The following is a 22,083-nucleotide window of genomic DNA, read 5'->3' as shown; positions in this document are numbered from 1 at the left end:
ACCTAATTTGTTGGAACAATTTTTTTTAACAGGATTTTTTTTTTTGATAGAGAATTCATTGAGAATTGAGAATTGAGAATTTTTTTTTTTTGTAGAAAATTCTTTGGAGAATTTTTTTAATAGGGAAGATTTTTTTTGATAAAAATAATTTTATGAGATTTTTTTTTGATAGAGGATTTCGTTAAGAATTTTTTTTTTAATAGGAGGGAGTTTTCCTTGATAAAGAATTTCTTTTAAAAATTTTTTTTAATAGGTGAAAGTATTTTTTGATGGAGAATTTTATTAGAGAATTTTTTTTTAATAGGGGATTGTTTTTGATAGAGAATTTCATTAAAGAATTTTTCTTTAATAGGAAGATAAATAATTTCGCTGAGAATTTTTTTTTTTGATAGAAATTTCATCATAGAATTTTTTTTTAATAGGTAAGATTGTTTTTTGATAGATCATTTCGTTAGTAAATTTCTTTAACAGGGGAGATTTTTTTTTGATAGAGAATTTCGGTAAAGATTTTTTTTTTTAATAGGAGGGGAGTTTTTTTTTTTGATATAGAAATTCTTTTGAGAATTTTTTTTAAATAGGTGGTAAGAATCTTTTGAATTTTTTTTAATAGGGAAAATGTGCTTTTTGATGGAAGATTTTCGTTAGAAATTTTTCTTTAATCGAGAATTTCATTAGAGAATTGTTTGTTGAAGAATTTTTTTATTTTTTTGATGGAAAATTTTGTTTAGAAATCTTAATAGAAAATTTTATTGAAAATAGTTTTTTTTTAAATAAGTGTATCGAGAATTTTGGCTTGATATTTTTTTTTTTTTAATAAAGAATTTCATTATATTTTTTTTTTATTGAAAATTTATTGGAAAATTTTTTATTAAATTTTACAATTTCAATTTTAATAAATTTTTACTCCTCTTCATCTTCCCATCACTTCTTTTCGTCTTCCATCACTCCTTTTTACCTCCCATCCTTTTCATCTCTCATCATGTCCTATTTCTCCTTTTTGTTTCCTATCACTTCTCATTACTCTTTTTCATCTTCTATTACTTTCCATTACTCCATTGTTGTTTCATTATTTTTTATTAGCATCTTTCTCCTTGATTATTGTAATTTACTTATCTTTTTTATTTATTGTTATTGTTTTTTTTATTTGTATTTCTTCATTAAAAATAAATACGGTGATTTTTTTCTTTAAAATCGTAAATGTGTGACTTAAATTTTAATATTTGCAAATAAAAATAAAATTTTATTAAGTAAGATTATTTTGAATAAATGTGTTTGCAAAAATTTTTTTTAAAAAATATCTTCGCAATAAAATTTTAAGTTTAACCGATCAAAAGTTAAAAAAATCAGCCATCAGCCGATTTACTATATATTGTACATATTTGGAAAAAAAAACTCTTTGACATGGAGAAAGCGAGTAGTTTTAGACTGCTCAATTTCAATGGGTATATTGAGGTTATTTTACTGCCTATGTTTGTACTAGTGCGCGAAATACTAACATAGGGCTTTTTTTAATCAATAAATATGCATTTGTCATTGTAAAAAAAAAAAAACAGTTACAGCAAAATATCTCACAACTTTTTCTTCTACTATATTCAATAATTAATGGTTGAACAATAAAAAAATTAATTTTATAGAATTACCGTACCACGTGCAGTTGATTTTTTCACTTTACATAAACATTAATTTATTTATTTTTTATTTTATTTTATTACTAGAAGAGTAGTACTCCAAAACTATTACAAATAAAAGAAAGACAACATTTACATGTTCTACAACTAATATACTTGTATAGAATTTTGGACGTTAATCCCCTACGGGACCTCACCCTTCGGACTATCTATTCAAAAAGCTAGGACTACGCTAACCTTTCAAATGGGAAAAAGAAAAACAAAAGTGAAACCCACCCATCCGAAAGATAAAGAGACCTATAAAATTAAATGTAAATAAAATTTGTCCTAACTAAAATTGTACGAAGGGTTTATATATTATAATAAAATAAATTTCGATCATATGTAATTGAATCTATAATATCTAGATATAAAGAATTTATCCACGGGAGATTATGTCGAAAATTTGAACTAGTGAGATAGATCCAAAGGACTGTATCATCCAGATTACGTCTGGAGGTCATAAATGGGTTCGTATATCCTATGTTGAGTATATTATCATTAACTGGATTATTAGGCGATATCTCATTAAAATTTTGACGTTGTTGGTCTTTTTGTCGATTAACTCTATTGGTGAATAAAGATTTTGTAATGTTGTGATCAATTTTGTATTGTTTCCATTTCGCATTACGTTTTGTCCACAATATCTCGTAAATATCACGATGAAGGTTAAATAGGAACGTTAATAATAATTTTTTTGTAAGTTTCTTTGAGATTTTTGCATCTTGAAATGGTTTGATGAGTGATGATGGGACCATATTGATTAATATACAGTGGAGATCTTTTGCGTCACTAATAGTTTCAATTGGTAAATTAAAACAAGAGAATACCGGAGAATTAAGATTAATGTTGTTGGAATCGTCAATGATCTTACGATCTAGATTATTGATGATTAAAGCTTTATAAATCAATTCATGTTTCTTAAAAATATCCTTCAAAATTTTAATGGATTCTGGACATGTCCAGAAATGTTCGTTTGTTTCTTGAGCTGTTGAACATAGAAAGCATATATCAAATCCTTTAAGGATATCCGGATAATTTCTGTTGAGAGAGTCAAGTGTTGGTAACGCATAATTAGAGCATTTAATATGCCAACTAACATGTTTACTATAAGATTGTGAAGTAGCTTTCGAAAACGGGTTATAATTGAACCAATCTTGTGTATATTCCCAATTAATTAATTTGGCAAAAGTGAAATCTTTGATATGATGTAGAGATCTATGAGAAATCTGTCGTTCTGTATTTCTAAAATTAATAATTTTTTTTGTTGTTTTTCGGATATTTCGATCGATTATTAATTCATCATTGAACATGATATATCCTTTAACGGTTTTGACAGTTATTGGTGAAATAGAAATAATGTCTTGTTTGTCACATCCAGATTTAGCTAGAGCATCAGCCATGTCATTATATTTGTCACCTGAATGCGCCTGTACTTTAATTAATTTGATCGTGAGGTTGAGTCTTTTAATAATATAAAGAATAGTTTGCCATAATAAATTGTTATTAATTTTTTGAAAACGTCTTGGAGTCATCTTATAGTGATGTAAAGAATTGAACGTATCGATTGCACATTGACTATCAGTATATATAGTCACGTGACTATTAGAAGGACAGATGATTAAACATGTGAGAATAGCAAAAATTTCGGCTTTTGTTGAGCTCGCCCAATCGGCTGTTTTACCACTATATTTTACGTCAAGATTGATGTCACTTGTCAAAATCCAACCAAAACCCATGATGGATGAATCATTATATCTAGATAAGGAGCCATCAGTGTAAAATTCTAATCTATTTAAAGAGGACGTTAAATTTACTAAAGAAAAAAAAGAAGAATGAATTGAACTAGGTAACAAAATATTATTAATTAAATTAAAATTTTCTTTTAAAATAGTAGAATGAAATGTTGTGCAATTAATATTATTGTTAGGTCTCAAATGAGGGTGTGTACGATTATTATAATCGATAAACGCATCAGCACGTAATTCACTGTGATTTGTGAACTAAAAAAATATTATTAAATCTATTATTATTTTTCCTATGTAGATTTGCATGAATTGTAATTGAATTATTAGAAGGATAACTAATTATACATCTAGGACGAGTATCACCAATATAAAAGGAATCATGTAAATCACATCCTGGACAGGGTGTTAATAAATTGGGTTGTGTATGTGGTGTTAAGGAAGGGTTATATGATAAAGGATCTTTGAATGGTATATGGTGTTAGTAGTATGAAAACCCCAATTCTGGCTCACTCCCACCATATAATCTAAAATACTACCACTTTATATAATCTAATTACCACCATCATATAACTTAATTACCATCATATAATCCACCTACCACTTTTACTATAATTTAACTACCACTTTATATAATCTAGTTACTACCATCATATAATTTTAATTACCACCATATAATCCACCTACCACTTTTCATATAATCTAGTTACCATCATATAGTTTTATTACCACCATACAACTCTATTACCACCATACAATCTGAAAAAATTAACCGAACAAGAAATAGGATTTCAAAGCCAATGGAGCCAAAAAAGGTAAGGAATATTAACCCATCCAGGAAACCAGCCATGGAGTCAATAGAGCGGAATAGCAAGGCAAGCAATTACCCTTATACCGAGAAAAAATGTAATTGAATAAAAGGTAGGTACCAAGTAACTATACAGATAAATAGTACATAACATGGTATATACCGCAGAAAAGTTAGCAACAATCTTTGGCTGCACAGTCTCTGATCTTATGGCTATCAATAGAGAGATTCTAAAAAGCCACCAAACCCCGTACGCAGTATCAGTAATCCCCGAACTTGTGGGCCATATCCTGGAATACATTCCAAGTAGAAATTTCAGGACACATCTTCTAGAAGTCAGCCCAATCTGGAGAGCCGAAGCTGAACGAATACTCTGGAAGCGGCATAAAGAAGCCGAGGAGGCATACGACAAAGCAGTAGAAAAGAAGGAAAAAGCAAATGATGCTCTTGGTCGATCAGAGGAGGAGGGTAATAGAAATCGTGACCTCCGTGAACTTGAATGGGAGGCATATCAAAAGGCTTGTAAAGAGAAAACAAATGCTGCAGTAGAGCATATTATGGTAAAAGAAGCTATTCGCCGTTGTAGCTTACAACTATAAGTTACTTAAGGATAGAGTATACATCAGGACGAGGATGTGCTCAGTGACTCGGATGACAATCCCGATGACTCAGATGGTGAGGAATAGTTTAGGAAGACAGTACTAATCTGTCTCCCTCTTTTTTTACCCTCATAGGGTAGGCGAACAATTAATTTTATTTTCAGAAAAAATGTAATTGAATAAAAGAGGAGTATAAAAAGTTTACAAGATGTCAACACATCAAGCAAGAAGTGCCCAACACAGACAAGTCACCCGATCAGTTCTAGCTGAACTCAAGCAGGTACCTGTCAAGTCCATCCCATATCCCCGCTCAAATGCAAAATTGCAGGAATATGAGGATGAGATCCGCCAAATCCGTGAAGCACAAGCGGCGGTAACCAATGAAGAGATAACCCGCATGATGCAAATTGATCCAGACCCACATTATGAGGTAGTCTTTGAACGTCGTGATCAGGTACGTATAGGAAAGGAGTTAACAGACTCAAACTTTATGGCTGATATTGCTATAGGAACACCTGGAGAGCATGACTATGCTTCATTTCTTACAGCACACAGTCAAACAATCCAGAATATTCTTCAGGATGAAAGAAATCGATTGGGATCAATAAAAGTAAGAATTGGAATATTTGCCACAATAAGACGTTTAGATTCTTACCTTGAGGGATTATTCGGAGATGGTAACTTTAGTGAAGATGATGGAGTAGAGTATATCTACAGATATAACATACCATTTAAAACTCGCAATATGCCAATCCTACCATCAACAGATATTAATGGTACATTTAACTTTGCATTAGCAAGAATCATGCAGAAAGTAGAAGACTATGTAAATTACGGATCAGGTTGGGAATTCTATCGTGTAGAAAAAATATTTATAGAAATCTCGCAATTTCAACCACCCACAGGAGCAGGACATATACCACTCCCAAAAGATCTTGCCACGAAAAAGGGAGTAGTAAATCCAGCTAATGATGATGACAAATGCTTCCAGTGGGCAATCCTAGCAGCATTACATCCAGTAGAAAAGAACGCAGAAAGAATTTCCAAGTATAAGGAGTATGTAAATGAGTTAAACTTTGAAGGTATCGAATTTCCAGTACAAGCTGATGAGGTAATTCTAAGAAGATTTGAGCGACAGAACCCAACTATTGCCCTCTGCATTTGTGAATGGCGTGACCACCGCCTATGCCCAATATATGTTACCGATAGGGATGATGCAGAGGGCCGTAAAATAATAGATTTAGTACTTATCAGTAACGGGGAAAAGCAGCACTATTGCTGGATTAAGAATATGAGCCGTTTAGTAAATAAACGTACAAAAGATGGACATGCAACATTTGTCTGCCGATGGTGTATCTCCCACTTCACACATCAACAAGAAATCCATGACAAACATGTAGCAATATGTCGAGGATTAAAGAAAACCCCACAAGCAGACCGAATGCCATCAGTAAAGAAAGGAAATGATATATATGAATTCAAGAACTGGAAACGCCGCATGCAAGTCCCATATTACTTTGTTGCAGACTTTGAAGCCCTAGTAATGGACATACCACCCACAGATGAAGACAAAGATAAGAAAACCAAGAAAGTACAAGAGCAAATCCCCTGCTCATACTCGTATATTAAGGTAAGATATGATGGTGTAAGTGAATCACAGAAGATATTTACAGGAGAAAATGCAGCACAAAAATTTGTAATCGAAATGCTAAATGAGGCTGAAGCAATCCGTAATGAATTCAGAAACCCAATGGAAATGATGCCGTTAACAACCCAAGAGCAAGCAAGTTATGATAATGCAATAAACTGCTGGATATGTCGTAACCCCTTAAATAAAAATAAAGTAAGAGACCACTGCCATATTACAGGAAGGTATCGAGGTGCAGCACATAGAGGATGTAATCTTGACTTATCCATAAAACCTCGTGAAATGCATATCCCAGTAATCTTTCACAATTTATCAGGATATGATGGACACATAATTATGCAAGGAATTGGTGCAATGGAATGTGAGGATGATATTGATCCTATCCCTTATAACATGGAAAAGTATATGGCATTCAAGTTAGGTTCCCTCCGATTTATAGACAGCTTACAATTCATGAAATCAAGTCTCGACAAATTAGCATCCAATCTAGGTGCAGAAAAATGTAGAGCACAAGAATGTAGTAATCCACAACACTTATGGCGAATTGATGCAGGTAGATGCTTTGCACATCCCGAAAACTTTAAGATAACACGAAGTCAAATACCACCTGAATTACTCGAGATTTATCTTAAAAAAGGTGTCTACCTGTATGAATACATGGATGACTGGAAAAAGTTTGAGAAAACTAGTTTACCACCTAAAGGAGCATTTTATAGCAAACTTAATGAAACCCACATTAGTGATAAAGAATATGAATATGCACAGTATATATGGGAAAAAGCAGGATGTAAAACAATGCAAGATTATCATGACATTTATCTCAAAACTGACGTCCTCCTACTAGCCGATATATTTCAGAATTTCCGAGAAATGGCCTTGAAAAAATATGGGTTAGATCCTCTCTGGTATTATTCAACACCAGGCTTCGCATGGGATGCACTATTCTTAATAACAGGGCAAAGATTGGATCTTATAACTGACCAGGACATGTACATGATGGTAGAACAAGGATTACGTGGTGGAATCTCTATGGTAAGTAAACGATATGCTCGTGCAAATAATCCAGGTATGGGAGAAGGTAAATGGACCGCAGATAAGCCCAAGTCATCTATTCTATACTTAGACGCAAATAACCTATATGGATGGGCCATGTTGCAATACTTACCTACAGGTAACTTCCACTGGATAAAGGAGGAAAACGAGTTATCTAACATTCAAAGGCAAATAGAAAGTAATGAAATACCAGACGATTCTTCTGAAGGATATATCCTTAAAGTTAAACTGGAGTACCCTCAAGCCCTCCATTCACAACACACAGATTACCCCTTGCACCAGAACGAATGAAGGTTAAGAAGGAATGGCTTAGTAAAAAGCAGCAGGAAATAATAGCACGCTCAGGACAATGATACACACCCACAGATAAGCTCATCCCTAACCTATTTGATAAGGATGAATATGTAGTTCATTATAGAAATCTCCAGTATTATGTTAGCCAGGGCTTAGTAATCAAGAAGGTCTATGAAGCTATAAAATTCGAGCAGGCTCCATGGATGAAACCATATATAGAATTTAACACCGCCGAACGTGCTAAGGCTAAGAATGATTTTGAGAAGGACTTCTATAAACTCATGAATAATAGTGTATTTGGTAAAACTATGGAAAATCTCAGGAAACGTGTACGTGTCTCAGTAGTACAACCCCAAACCCATCCCAAGAAATATAAAAAGCTTACCTCAGATCCTGCATTCAAGGGTCGTAAAATATTCTCAGAAAATCTTGTTGCAATCCACTGACGAAAAGTGGAGGTAATGCTTAACCGTCCAACATATGTGGGTATGAGTGTGCTTGACCTCTCGAAGCTCTGTATGTATCAATTCTACTATGATACTCTTAAAGTACGATATGGTGAAAAAATCCAGTTATGTTATACAGACACAGACTCACTTCTTGTACAAATCCAAACTGAGGATATTAATGCAGACCTCATAGATATGGCAGACCAATTTGACTTCAGTGATTATCCTAAAGATCATCCTGTACGAAAAGCATTAGGTGATAAGACTGACATAAATATGAAAATCCCAGGGAAATTTAAGGATGAATGTAATGGAGCAGTTATAGCAGAATTTATTGGCCTCCGTCCCAAAATGTATTCCATTCTCAAGGTAGGGGATGAGACCACCAATCCAAAACATGGTATCCGTAAGGCTAAAGGTGTCCCCTCAAAGGTAGTTAAAAAAGAGTTCCACCATGAGCGGTATAATAAGGCACTCTTTGATCCTAAACATAATGATACAGTCACCTTTAGAGCAATCCGATCTGATAGACATGCCATAAATGTTATAGAAATGTCGAAGGTAGGATTATCCCCTATGGATGATAAAAAATGGATTGCACAAGATAATATCACAATGTATGCACATGGAGATTATAGGATACCACAACTTGAAAATTAATATAATATATGAGTAGGAGGCAGCATAGTATCAGATGGCACAACTAATAATTCTTCTCGAGTAAATATTTTTTTAGGTCCATCAGATAACCTATATATAACTGGCTGCCCATCAACAACTGTGGAAGATTCAATTGTATAAACTTTAGTAGACCATATTGGATCAGTTGCACGTCTCCTACCTTGGTAATCTGAGTTATCAAGTAAGTATCTCACAAGAGAACCAGCTGGTAAACGTATTTCTTCTGCACCTACAGGTCTATCCTTCCGAATTTTTGAAGGTAGTGCATACACTTGATCTTTCTGGATTGCCTCAACTGGAGACATACCTAGTAGACGAGTATTAGAATTATTTAGCTCATTCACAATATCAGAAAGGTTCTTAACCCAGGCAGTATTCACACCTTCTGTAAGGAGTTCCTTTGCATCCTGTATTTTGAAAAGTCTCTCTGCTAAAGTTCGATTATACCGTTCAACAATAGCCTGACTCTTATGAGTAGTACCCACCTGAATACGCACACCTTTTTCATCCATTAATCGGATAACTTCATCCTTAAATTCTGATCCCCCATCTACTTGTAAAACTCTTGGCCAAATAAGCGGGCAGTCTGCTTTACCATAAATCTTTTTAAATGCCTTAGCAACACGTGCAGAGCTGCGATCTTCTAGAGGTACTGAAGCTTTATATCGGCTAGCAACATCTACAATATTCAGACAGTATTTATACAGCTTTCTATCTACAGTATCATAGGGCATATATAAGATATCTGCTTGATGATACATATTTGGTCGAGTAATCTTATTAAAAGAAACCTGTGGAACATACTTGGGTATAGGTGAGTGTATTTGCCATATAGCCTGTTTATGCAACCACTCTGTAATATCAGATATATTAAAATCATGGCCTTCAGCTTGCACTTTAGCCCAAAGTTTTTCAGGAGTACGATAATATCCACATGGATGGTAATAGATTTGTTGAAGGATATAATTTTGTTCGATTTGTTTATTAAATGTAGGGTCTATAAAAATCTGTGGAACTGGCAATGGAAGATACATCGTTAAAGACACAGATTACAAAGCTTGCACATACATTGCAATCACAAGAGCAATATATAAAATACCTGTATGGTGTAATCGAGGGTCATGAATCTGAGATAGAAGAACTTAGGCAAAAAAATGCTGAGTTGCGTGCAAAGCTTAAGAAAGCATTAGAAACGGCATCACTAAAGGAGGAAGGGCTTCAAGCATTAGAACGTCAGCTGATTGAAGTTGATACTCTAAATATTCAACTCAAAGATCGAATAAAAGAACTTGCTAATAGACAACGGAAAAACATGGCAGCAATTCCTCCTGACCCTATTACAGAAATCTTAAATAATCGGACAACTATAGCAAATAGTGTAGCTGGTATTCGTATTCACCTTGATCGTACAACTATAGCAGCACACCCTCATATAAATCATTTATTTAACACTGCAAATGATAGTCTTGATGCCATTATCCGATATGCTAATAAGTTGCGAAATATTATAGAAGATCAAGATAATATGGAGGATAGACTTGAAGGTTTGTTAGATGATGCACATAACCGTGAAGAATATCTTAGACGAGAACTTAATAATACACGTGCTACTATACTAAGAACAAGACGTACCTATGAGGATGCATATGCAAATGAAGTGCGTCATCGCCAACATTGGGAAGGCCTTGCACAAAATACTCAGATCCAATTGGCTAACATCCAGGCTCAATTTGCTAACAGTCAAATCCAACTAGCTAATGTCCAGAGAGAACGTGATGAGAGTAGAAGAAATGCTCATAGATTATTACAGCGCTATAATACTGAAACAGAGCGAAGTAGAAGGCGGGCTAATGGTATCATTCAGCAAGCTCGAGCATGGAGAGGGCAATTTTTAAACTGTCGCAATCATGGTCAAAATTTGCAAAATCAGGTCAATAATTTGAATCAACAGATTCTAGCATTACAAAATAACCCTCCGGTAATACAACAACCTATAATGGCAGGATATGCACCTAAAAAATTTAGAGGAGCATCTGGTGAAGATCCAGAACTTTGGCTTCAAGAATTCAGGCAATGGTGTGAGTCTGCTGGACTTGATCCTGCTGCTAATGCTAGGACTCGTGTTAGGATTCATGGGATCTTTGAAACTTTACTTGAAGATGATGCTAGAGATTGGTATGAAACACATATCAAAGGAAAAAATTGGGAATGTGTAAATCTTCTGGATAATACTGGTGTGGCCACTCTTGCTGCTTTTAATGCTTTGAATAATGCCGCTATACAGGCTGTAGCGGCGAATCAATTTCGTGGAGGGGCTGGTGTATTACATGGACAAGCAGCTGCAGATAATACTATTACTGGTGCTAATTTTATACCTGATCATACTGTATGGGATGAAGATTGGTCAATAGTCGAGGGTCGTCCTACTGATATAGCTGTTTAATGCATAATTGCAAAGATAATGCCAACGGGAGTAAGTACCTTCATATGAAGTTTTGAATATCTTTTCTAAAAGTTCGAAAGGTAAGCTATTGTTTGTCATGGTATCTCATATGAGATATTGATGAAGAAGTTTTATTTAATTAGATTTTTTCTTAGGATAAAATAATTTGAACATTTCTTTTCTATCAATAGAAAAAACCAGACATGCTTACTTTTAGTGAACTTACTCCATCTCTTACTGTTACTGAATTTAAGATCAATGTTGAAGGGCTTGATTACACCGTGCTTGGTCATAAGCTTGAACCTACTAAGGATGTTATTGCCATTAATAGCAACTTTATTCATAAAGCTTTTGAGGGTTATGAACAGTACTTGTCTAAACCAAAAGGTGAGAGGCGATGCAGACGAAGTACACCTGACAATCCATTAAATAGACAGCGACGTACAGGGGATGGTAGCACTTTTAATGCATGCATTGAGTTTGTTATCATCTTAGCTGATACTGTACATACTATTCGTTATTTTCCTAAATCTGGTAGTATACAAGTTTTCGGGTCTTTTGATCCTGTTGCTATCTTCTTACGTTACCTTTCTGAATGTTCCCTACCTGAATTTTCTTCTGTAGAACTTGTGGGTGGAAATAAGGCTCTCCTGCGCAATTATAAATTTGTGATTAATATTGGGGGTGATAAGTTTATTAATCTTTCTACCTTAGCATATGCTTTAGAATCTATAGATGGTATTCGTGAGATTCTTCCCTTTCCGATAAAGTATATTAAGAATGATGCAGGTGATATTCATTCTAAAATTGCTATAATCTTTACTTCAAAGATTCGGGTACATATCTGGCCTAAATCTGGTAAGGTTAATATATTTGGCACTAAGACTGAATTAGATGCTGATATGGTTTATAAGTTCTTACAGAAGTTGTTTTCTAATCCGAATGATTTTGGGGATTTTATTTGTGATGCACCTATTCCAGATTGTGAGAGGTAAAAAAAATGGTTTCACTGAGAACTAAAAACCCTCTATTTGTAAAATCCAGCAATCGCATTCCTGACTTCTTGTTGGCATAAGACATTCGTCACATAGAGTTATAGCCAACTCATTTTTTAGTCTATCCAGCTGACTCTCGGTGGTCGGTGCAAGATTCTGATAGTATTCATTGAATTCATTCTGCTCTACTTCATCTATGTCTTCATCTGTGTCTTCGTCCATATCTTCATCTCCTTTAATATGGTAGATGCTGAATTCATTTCTATATTCATCATTAGGATTCGTGAATATTCTTTGTATATTGTAATCTATAATGTTGAATGTTGTAGGTTTCTTTTTTGATAATATTTCTACTAAGTCTAATAATGCATATGCTAATTCTTTATCCTCTGAGAAGTTCTTAATGATATCTGAAAATCTTTCATATATTGCCATCTCATCTGGTAGAATAGAATATCTTATTCGTGATAAAAGTGATGGATGTATCCATATATCATCACCTTCTAACATCTCATCAAATATTTCTACTAGCTCTTCTAATCCAGATACTAACATACTTTCTTTGCTAAATTCGGAATCTAAAGCTTTTAAATATGCTATATCTAAATACCACATTATTTCCTTTACCCATTCTTCTATGTTGAGTTCAAACTGGCCTAATATACGTCTTAGTAATGGTCTGTATTGTGACATCTTGTAAGTCTTTTATATGTGAATCTTTTATTCAATTACATTTTTTCTCGGTATAAGGGTAATTGCTTGCCTTGCTATTCCGCTCTATTGACTCCATGGCTGGTTTCCTGGATGGGTTAATATTCCTTACCTTTTTTGGCTCCGTTGGCTTTGAAATCCTATTTCTTGTTCGGTTAATTTTTTCAGATTGTATGGTGGTAATAGAGTTGTATGGTGGTAATAAAACTATATGATGGTAACTAGATTATATGAAAAGTGGTAGGTGGATTATATGGTGGTAATTAAAATTATATGATGGTGGTAACTAGATTATATAAAGTGGTAGTTAAATTATAGTAAAAGTGGTAGGTGGATTATATGATGGTAATTAAGTTATATGATGGTGGTAATTAGATTATATAAAGTGGTAGTATTTTAGATTATATGGTGGGAGTGAGCCAGAATTGGGGTTTTCATACTACTTGGTGTTCACCATATATTTTAGGAATGTCTGATGGAAAATGAGATTTTTCTAATATTTTAATATAAATAATATCAGAGAAACGTGGTGACCAAAAAGAAGCCCATTGATTTTTACATTGTAAAGATCGGTTATTACATTTGATGATTTTTGGTCGTGAAAAAGCTTGTGAAGTTGAAGGATTATTGTCAAGTATGGTGAATTGTAAACGGTTTGTAACGTCATTTAATACAATATTATTCTTTAGAAAGTCGTACCATTTTGGTCATCGCCCGCTTTTAGATTTCAATGTCTTTTTGATCTCTTTCCAAGTTTTAAGGAACGCTCCATCATTACTAATAATTTGATCAAGAAAAAAAATGTCTTTGTTTTTAAGTGATTTTAAAAATTTAAAATAATTTTTTGGATCAGCTATAAAATAGCTGATAGGGTGTGAACCTCCTGTGACATTGTATTTAGTAGTATGGATGAAAGAAAGTTTGTAATAATGAAAAATACATAATAAATTTTCTAATCTATTAAATAGTTTCATAGGTTTATGAAAGTATTTAGTTGTTTCACTAATATTATTAGTCCAAAGTCTATTCTGTGATGTTAAAATTAAAAATTGAATTAAAGGAGATGTTATGGGATTATTAATTTGAGCGTTTAATAAAGAGGCTTGTGATCTTAACTGTGAATCCCAAATATTTAAAATGTTCGGGTAAATTGGATTATGGATAACAGAATTGAAAAAGGATTTTGGTAAAGATAAGGAGTGTTTATAAATTGATCTAATGATTTTATTAAAATCATTGATAATATGTGGTGGGACAAAAATATGCTGCGTTAAATATTCTATCCTTGGTAAAAGAACTTTGTTAACTATATATATCACATGATCATGAGTGATTTTTTTCTTTCGTAAATTATAACAAATATAGTGTAACATTTTTTTAATTTTTTTATAAGTAAATGACGGTGAATTATTAATATTTACGTATATGCCCAGTATACGTTCATTATTCTGTTTTGGTATTATTTCTATATTAATCGTGTCACTTCCGAATTCAAATGGATATTGTTTGTTATCATTTTTCAGTAATTCCACATCGTTTGTTAATAATTTTGTTTTTTCTTTGTTGATTTTAATATTAGCCAAAGAATAAAAATCATCTGCAATTGCTAAGTTCGCTTTCAAATCTTCAAAATTGTTTGAGAACCAAGTGGTATCGTCCAGATATCCAATAAGTTTTAATTCTAGATGTTCTTCATGATTATCATCTTTTCTATAAATATTTGTAGGCAGCGAAGCGTGTAATTTATATCCTTGATGCGGAGAATTATTAATTGCTGTAAACATAGGATCGTAATATATTACCCAAAGAAGTGGTGAAATGATCTCGCCTTGAATGATACCTTGTTTTAATTCATAAGGATCAGAAAGTGTATCTGCGAGTATAATTCTATTATTGTATCCAATGAATAAATTTTCTATGAATTTGATTATATTACTAGGAATATTGATTCTTTTTAACGCTAAAGACAATAATGAAATGTCTATTCTATCATACGCCTTACTAAGGTCTTGGAGTACCAAGTATAGAGGATTATTAGTGTCTTTTTGGTGTTCAATTATTGATTGGATATATAAAATAATTTCATTGCATGAAGCTCCTTGAACGCCAGCTTGATTATTATGTTGAAGAATGCTATTGGTACTTAAATAAAAATTTAAACGTGAATTAATAATTTTAACTAAGAGTTTGCGAAAGCAATCTAATAGTATAATAGGGCGTGTATGATTAATATCATAATTCCACCAAGTAGGTTTAGGTATGGGGTAAAGAAAGGCCAATTTAAACTGTTGTGGGATAACTTTATTAATAAGGATATAATTAAAAAGAGATAAAATAACTTCTAAAATTTGTAAAGGTAATTGTTTAATAATTTCATAAGTTATTTTGTTTGGACCAGGTGCTTTTTTTGATGGTAAGTCTTTAATTGCTTCTTGTAACTCATCCATCGTAATCAATCTATTTAATTTATTGATATTTTCATGTGATGTAATATTAATTGGTCTATATATGGAATTCCATGGTTCATGTAGAGGTATTGTTGCGTTATAAGATAATGGTGATGGGGTAACTTTACCAATATCACGATAATGATCTATCGCCCATTCTTCTATTTCATCTTTATTTGTTGTAAAGGTTGTAATGTTATGTTCATCTTGAAAAATTAATTTATTCATGTTGATTTTCTCTGGTACGCGGTCCAATAATGACGTTAACATCCTTTTTTGGTTGAGACGTAAATCTTCATCTCTTCTATTAATAAATTTTTCTATTTTATTTTTTTGAAATTGACTAATTTGTAGATTTAATGAATTATGAAGATAGGTTTTAATTTTAGTTAAAGTGTCTAAAATATGTGAATAATAAGGAGCGATAATAAATTTTGGCCAAATTACATCTTGTGGGTTAATTGATAAATTTGGAAGATCTAAATTTGAAACGATTCTTTTTAATCTATTTAAGCTTTTAGGACTATCCCAAAATTTTGTAGAAGGAAAAATATTATTTGATATATATATTTTAGGTTTAAAATAATTTTCTAATTTCATAATGAGTGAATTAATATAATAATAATCATTTTCTAAAATTCTAATAGAAAAGGAATATGTGTATTGATGAGTATTTTGTTTAATTATAGGGAAACCTATAGCGTTAATAGCTTTGTGAATACTTTGTACAATATTTTCAAAAACTATATTAACGTGTTTTTGAGGGTTATGGTGTGTCTGGGAGCGTGTCGATATTGATTGAAAATTGTTCCATACAAAGTTTTTGAAATCTACCCACTTCTCTTTAGATATTTTGCTATAATTATATCTTTCATTATGGGAAAGAGAGTTTTTGTTACACATTTCAATTTCGTTAAAGGACGTGTTAATAGTGTTTTGATTTGGGGAATAAAAAAATTTATTATTCACAGTAATCACTATTAATCAATGATCAGTATGAACAGGTTCAGCAGCTATAGAACCATAAATACATTGTGATATAAAATTTGGTGAAACAAAAATAATATCTATGTAAGAAGTATTTTCAGAAGTATTTTTAAAGGTAAAAGAAGGTGTTTCATTAAAAAATTTAACAATATCTTTAAATTGATTATTTTTTAGGATAGTTAAAATGACTTTATGATAATGTGCTAAAGTCACGTGATTAGAAATAGAAGGGTCATCTGATTGAAGATTTGTAAAAGTTGAATTTGGTTTATGAGGATTTATATTAAAATCACCCATGATTAACGTTTTTTTGTAATTATTTTTTAACAAAAAATATTTGTTAAGATAAGAAATAATGTTTTTCAAAGTAGATTCATTATTTTTAGAAGACGTTATTGGTGGTAAATATAACCCTATTATGTGTAATTGTTCGTGTCTCTTAAAAAAAAAGGTAACATGAAGGAGGCGACCAGGAACATGATCGATTTTCTGAATGTGTTTGTATAGAAGAGAAGAGATAATACATGAAACACCACTGGCAGAATGATCTTTCGAGGGGTTGTGTATGATATAAAAATTTGATAATGTTTTATTCTTTGTAGGGTACGTTAATTTGATAGGGGTTAATCGTTTTGTTGATTCATTTTTAGGATCTTTTAAGTGAGTTTCTGTCAATAATAAGAAATGAATATCAGCTTGAATCATATAAGATAATAATTGTCTTTTTTTCTTTTCAAATGATCCTTGTAAATTCAATGTAGCGAAATTAATATTTGAATAAGAATTAAAAGGAGAAAAATAAGAGAAATCATTTTTTTGATTTTTATGATTATTATATTTTTTTGGGGGTTTTCTATATTTTGTTGATTAGTTTGAGAATTTGAAAAAGAAGAAAATGAAGAAATAGAAAAATTAGAATCAGAGATCAGTTTTCGAGACTGATCAGTATTATTAGAATTGTTGTCCATCATTAATCCACCCTGATAGTTTTGAGAGATATATACTTGTTGAAGAGTGATTTAACAAACAAAGGATTTTATATATCCTGTAAATCCTGTATTTTGATCTTGAGTCAGGTTATCGTTATTTTGTTCGTGATCATTTTGTTCATTACCATATTGACTTAGGCGATCCTCTAGTGAAATGTCTTCAGTCTCATTAATGTAAGGCGTAGAAGAAGGCGTGTGTAGGGATGATGCTGAGGAGGCGTAAGTATCATCCCACCCATCATTTGTTTGTGAAGTAGCGTCATAAAACTTATTATTGATTAAATCATGATGGCTATTATTATAGTTATGGAATTGGTATGATTGGTTTTTTGGCGTATTGTATGATTGATATGTTGGCGTAGTTCTACCTTCTCTGGAATTTTGTCAAGGTTGATTCGACTGCATCTGAGGATTTAAATTTTGTTCGGGAATATATTGTATCTGTAATTGTTGTTCTTGGTTTTGGTGTTCTTGATGATACTGTTGTGGTTGTCCTTTGACGGCTATTAAAATTTCTTTGAGTTGAGCGTCTTTCACTAACTTTCTTTCTGACATGTGTTGTTGAAAGCCAACCATTTTATCCATGGATTCTTTGACGTAGTTATTGTGTGCGGAAACTTCTTTCGCAAAAACTTTAAGTTGTTCAATTTCTCTTTTTTGGTCATCTACCTGTTTTTCCAGATCTTTGATCATTTTTTCAGCCCATTTCATTTTGTCATTTAAGGTAGCGATTTCTAAAGTGAATTTAGATGAGTTTGAATCATTGATATTATTATTAATGATTGAATGACTATTGACGTTTTGTCTAGGGTGTGGGGTATTATTGGGTTGATTATAATTAATCATTTGACGTTGGGCCCATTGCTGTTGTTGGTTTAAGGAATTTTTGTTATTTGATTGATTAGGTTTGGTTGATACTTTTGGGGTTTTTTGTTTATTGAAGTCTTCATTGATTTTCATTATGGATCCATAATTGTCTGAAATACTTTTGCTAACCACTATCTTTGTAGTATTTCGAGGAATATTAATCGGTTTGAAGAATTTTTGACCATTAGGTGTAACAGTATGTTCGGTAGTGCAATCTTGTATCATGTGTTCTGGTGAGCTGCATTGTATGCAAGTCTTGACTTTGTTGTCAAGTGGAATGATATATAACGATGTATTGAATGCTGTGATTTTCTTGATTTTGTTTTCAAAATTTTTTGGATCGACCATAACATATGCCGTTTTAGAACAATATCTAGATCTTGCTTTGGGTATTGAGCAAGTTTCTCCATTTATGAAGGATAAGATTTTAGTCATATCTTTAACGTTAGTATTGTTAGGTAAGCCGGTTATTCTATATCCTTTAGACGTACGTTGGATATAGGCTTCATGATTATTATTAGTAGGTAATATCTTGATATTGAAATCTTCTATATTGAGTGACCATCCTTTTTCAATTAGGTATTTGGCACCTGCTGCTGTTCTAAATTCGATATATACAGTTTTATATTGTGGTTGTTTAGGTGCAAATCGACCATTTCTACGACCTTGGTTATTATTTCTATATCGTTTCATTTCAAATTCAAAATTCTGTATCAATTTCTTTTCATTCGAGTGGAAATTTTTTATTTCTTTTCCCGTTATATTGATTATGTTTTTTAAAAGAGCTTCTGTCTCATAAAAGATTGGAACGTCTGTGAGTTTGACTGAATTTTTTGCTTGATTTTCAACATCTCTTTGTATGTATGCTTCGATATTTGAGGAATCATATGGATGTATAATAGCATTTAATATTAGATGACGTTTAGAAACGTATTTGTCAAAAATTTCTTTTCTAGAAAATTCGATTATGAATACTGTAAGGTATTGATGGTTTTCCCATTTAATGCGAATGATATCATTAATATGGTTGGAAAATGCGTCCCTTATTTTTTTTCTAATCTCGAAGTTACTTCCTTCATTCGGAAATTGATCTTTTGCTATGAAAACTGAAAAAGATTCTGTGGCTGTGTTTTGTGTTTCAGAGTCGTTGTAGTCTATTTGTTCTATTTGTAATGTCTCCTTATCTTTTCCTTTAATAGGATTAGAATTATTTTGTTGATCACTTGGAATGGAAATAATTACTTTATCTGTTTCCATTGGTTCATTTGTAGATCTTGTATTTGAGTCATGTGATATAGGTGTATGAGACGAAGAAGAATTATTTTCAAATTCTACTTCCATGGCTTCAGTATTATCTGAGGCTTCTATATTTCTGATTTTATTGGGTCTATCGTTATTTTCGTTCATTGTGTTATTTTGTGTATCTTTGTTAACAGAATAAACTTCTTTAACGATTTCAGTATCGTCTAACGTTCTTTTATCAGTTGCTTTTGCCTTGGAACGTGTAGTGATATTTGACATAATAAAAATGTGCTAAAATGGCTGTTATTTATATCAAAAGTAAAGCTTTTTGAGCCGAGAAATGTGTTTTTGTAATAAAATTTATGGGTTAAAAATATAGTTAACAAATAAAATCAATATTTTCTTTCGCTAAATTTTTGGTCAAAGCAATCGGCAGAAAAAGCTCATTTTTTTACATAAACATTAATTTTATTAAGATCAAAATTCAAATGATCGTCACTGATATCACGTGATTATATTTTTTGTTTATTTGTTTATTGTTTACGTGATAGCTGTAAAAAAATCTTTTCCCCTTTTTTCCCTTTTTTTTCAAAAGTACAAACTAACACATAATAAACTCTTTTAACTCAGTTTTTATTACTTGTTCTTGTAAAGTTATAATATTTTATATAATATATAGTACCTTAATTTCTTCTTTTTACTTTTGTATTTTTATTTTCTAGTTTTGAAGCGTAATTTCACACATAATCTCACCACTTTGGCCAAATGAAGCTATCTTTTATGAAGCAAAGTTGTCCAGCAATGTTAAATTATACTTATTTCATATGTATAGGTATGATAATTATAGAGGAAATCATGATTTTTTATAATAGTACTGGTTTTCAAAATTTTCGTTTTTCTGTTTTAAACTTCAGAGCGTAATTTCACCACTTTCACCAAATGAAATTACCCTTTTGTGCTTAAGTAAAGTTGTTCAATGAGGTCGAAATTACTTGTAATTTAGATTTTCATAAGTGTAGGTACAATATTCATAGAGTAAGTTGCATTTTTTAATTGAATACTAATTTTTAAATTTTACTTTTCTATTTTCCAACTTTAGAACGTAAGTTCATCACTTTATTCAAATGAAACTACTCTTTCATGCTTAAGTAAAATTATTCAGCAAGGTTAAAATTACTTGTATCTTAATTTTAATGAAAGTAGATTATAATATTAGTGGAGGCATATCGTATTAATTGATTAATTTATAATAAAGTTATTTTTTTTATAATATAATAAATAGTCTATGATTTTTATTGTTATGCTTTTAATTTGAATAAATAAATAATACTGCTAAAAAAACTATAAAGTAAATCATATAAACAAATTACTTATTTATAAATAATCAAAATTTGGACAAATGACGGACAAATATATGGCAAAAACCGGACAAATTCCTTATTTATGAATGTCCGGAATATTGCAATATTCCGGATGTTTATAGATCCTGTTTTTGTCTGGAAAATATAGGCGGACGATTTCTGAACAAAAACTGGACATTTTTTTTTTATAGGGCTATGACAATTTTACCTCAGCTTTATGTATTAACAAAATGAAATTTAACAAAGTATATTAATATATTATGGATAAAATTGTCTCTTTATGATATAATTCCATATTGAACCATCTAATATGATGTTGAATTTAGCGCTCTTTTATTGGACATAATTGTATATTCGTTAGAATTTATGAGGTTGTTGGTGAGTAAAACAAAGTTTACATTATAGCTTGCAAAAATTAAAAAAAAGACGTCCTTGAAGATTTAAATAATGATGAAAAAGTATAATACCTTTAATTATTAATAAATTAACTGTTAAGCGCACCTTATATTAAAACTTGATTTCTATTCCTATTATTCTAATTGACACTGTTACTTGGACTGTTTGGAATATTATTTCATTTTTGTAAGTAAAGCTTGTTAATAGTATTAATATGACGTGATTTCTATATAAACTTTTTCTCAAAATATATATAATTTATAACTAAAATTTGACTTCCTTCCTTACTTATTAATGAAATGATTTCACTTTAGAAAAGCAGCTGAGTTTAATAGTTGACTAACGCATATCCTCTATCAGATACATAAAATCTAAATCATTTCGAAGTTAACATGACGATTAATTCAGATATAAAAAAATTTTAATTTTGTTTGATACGCAAATTGTATTTAAAGTAATAAGAATTATTATTTTTTTTTTTTGTATTTTTTCCTCAATATTTACTATTCAGTAACTGCACGATTTTTTCAGGACCGGAATTATGATAATTTTAGGCAAGTTACTAGAAATGTTGCAAGTTCTCGGCTGGGATTACCCATAAAAGGAAAGATAAACATGATTAATTTTGATTCGTTGTACGCAAACTCTTATTTCGGGTCCTATAGATTTTTCTAATAGAGGATTACAAATTATATCATTTT

The 22,083-nt window shown here is 31.5% G+C and overlaps 3 protein-coding genes across 4 annotated transcripts; 1 reads left to right on the top strand and 2 right to left on the bottom strand.

Annotated features, from left to right (window-relative positions):
• Positions 1-4,429: 4,429 nt before the first annotated feature.
• On the top strand, positions 4,430-4,819 carry OCT59_001613 (uncharacterized protein; the record flags this gene model as incomplete). Its single annotated transcript, XM_066143954.1, has 1 exon — positions 4,430-4,819. One exon carries the CDS (start codon positions 4,430-4,432, stop codon positions 4,817-4,819), a length of 390 nt encoding a protein of 129 aa, XP_065995163.1.
• Positions 4,820-12,403: 7,584 nt separating this feature from the next.
• OCT59_001612 (uncharacterized protein) lies at positions 12,404-13,075 on the bottom strand (the record flags this gene model as incomplete). The annotated part of the gene is made up of 1 exon (XM_066143953.1): positions 12,404-13,075. One exon carries the CDS (start codon positions 13,073-13,075, stop codon positions 12,404-12,406), a length of 672 nt encoding a protein of 223 aa, XP_065995162.1.
• Positions 13,076-17,546: 4,471 nt separating this feature from the next.
• OCT59_001611 (uncharacterized protein) lies at positions 17,547-19,904 on the bottom strand (the record flags this gene model as incomplete). 2 transcript variants are annotated; one of them, XM_025328718.2, is made up of 2 exons in its annotated part: positions 17,547-17,808; positions 17,917-19,904. In XM_025328718.2, 2 exons carry the CDS (start codon positions 19,902-19,904, stop codon positions 17,547-17,549), a joined length of 2,250 nt encoding a protein of 749 aa, XP_025165365.2. The 2 variants fall into 2 exon arrangements, with proteins under 2 accessions (XP_025165365.2, XP_065995161.1); XM_066143952.1 differs by lacking the exon at positions 17,547-17,808 and having other exon boundaries at positions 18,053-18,106; positions 18,186-19,904.
• Between the last annotated feature and the right edge of the window lie 2,179 nt (positions 19,905-22,083).

This window comes from Rhizophagus irregularis, chromosome 10, assembly GCF_026210795.1.
Source record: "Rhizophagus irregularis chromosome 10, complete sequence".
In the NCBI taxonomy this organism is placed as follows: Eukaryota; Fungi; Glomeromycota; class Glomeromycetes; order Glomerales; family Glomeraceae; genus Rhizophagus; species Rhizophagus irregularis.
The sequence above is the reverse complement of the archived record's forward strand: the minus strand, read 5'-3'. Positions and strand labels throughout refer to the sequence as shown.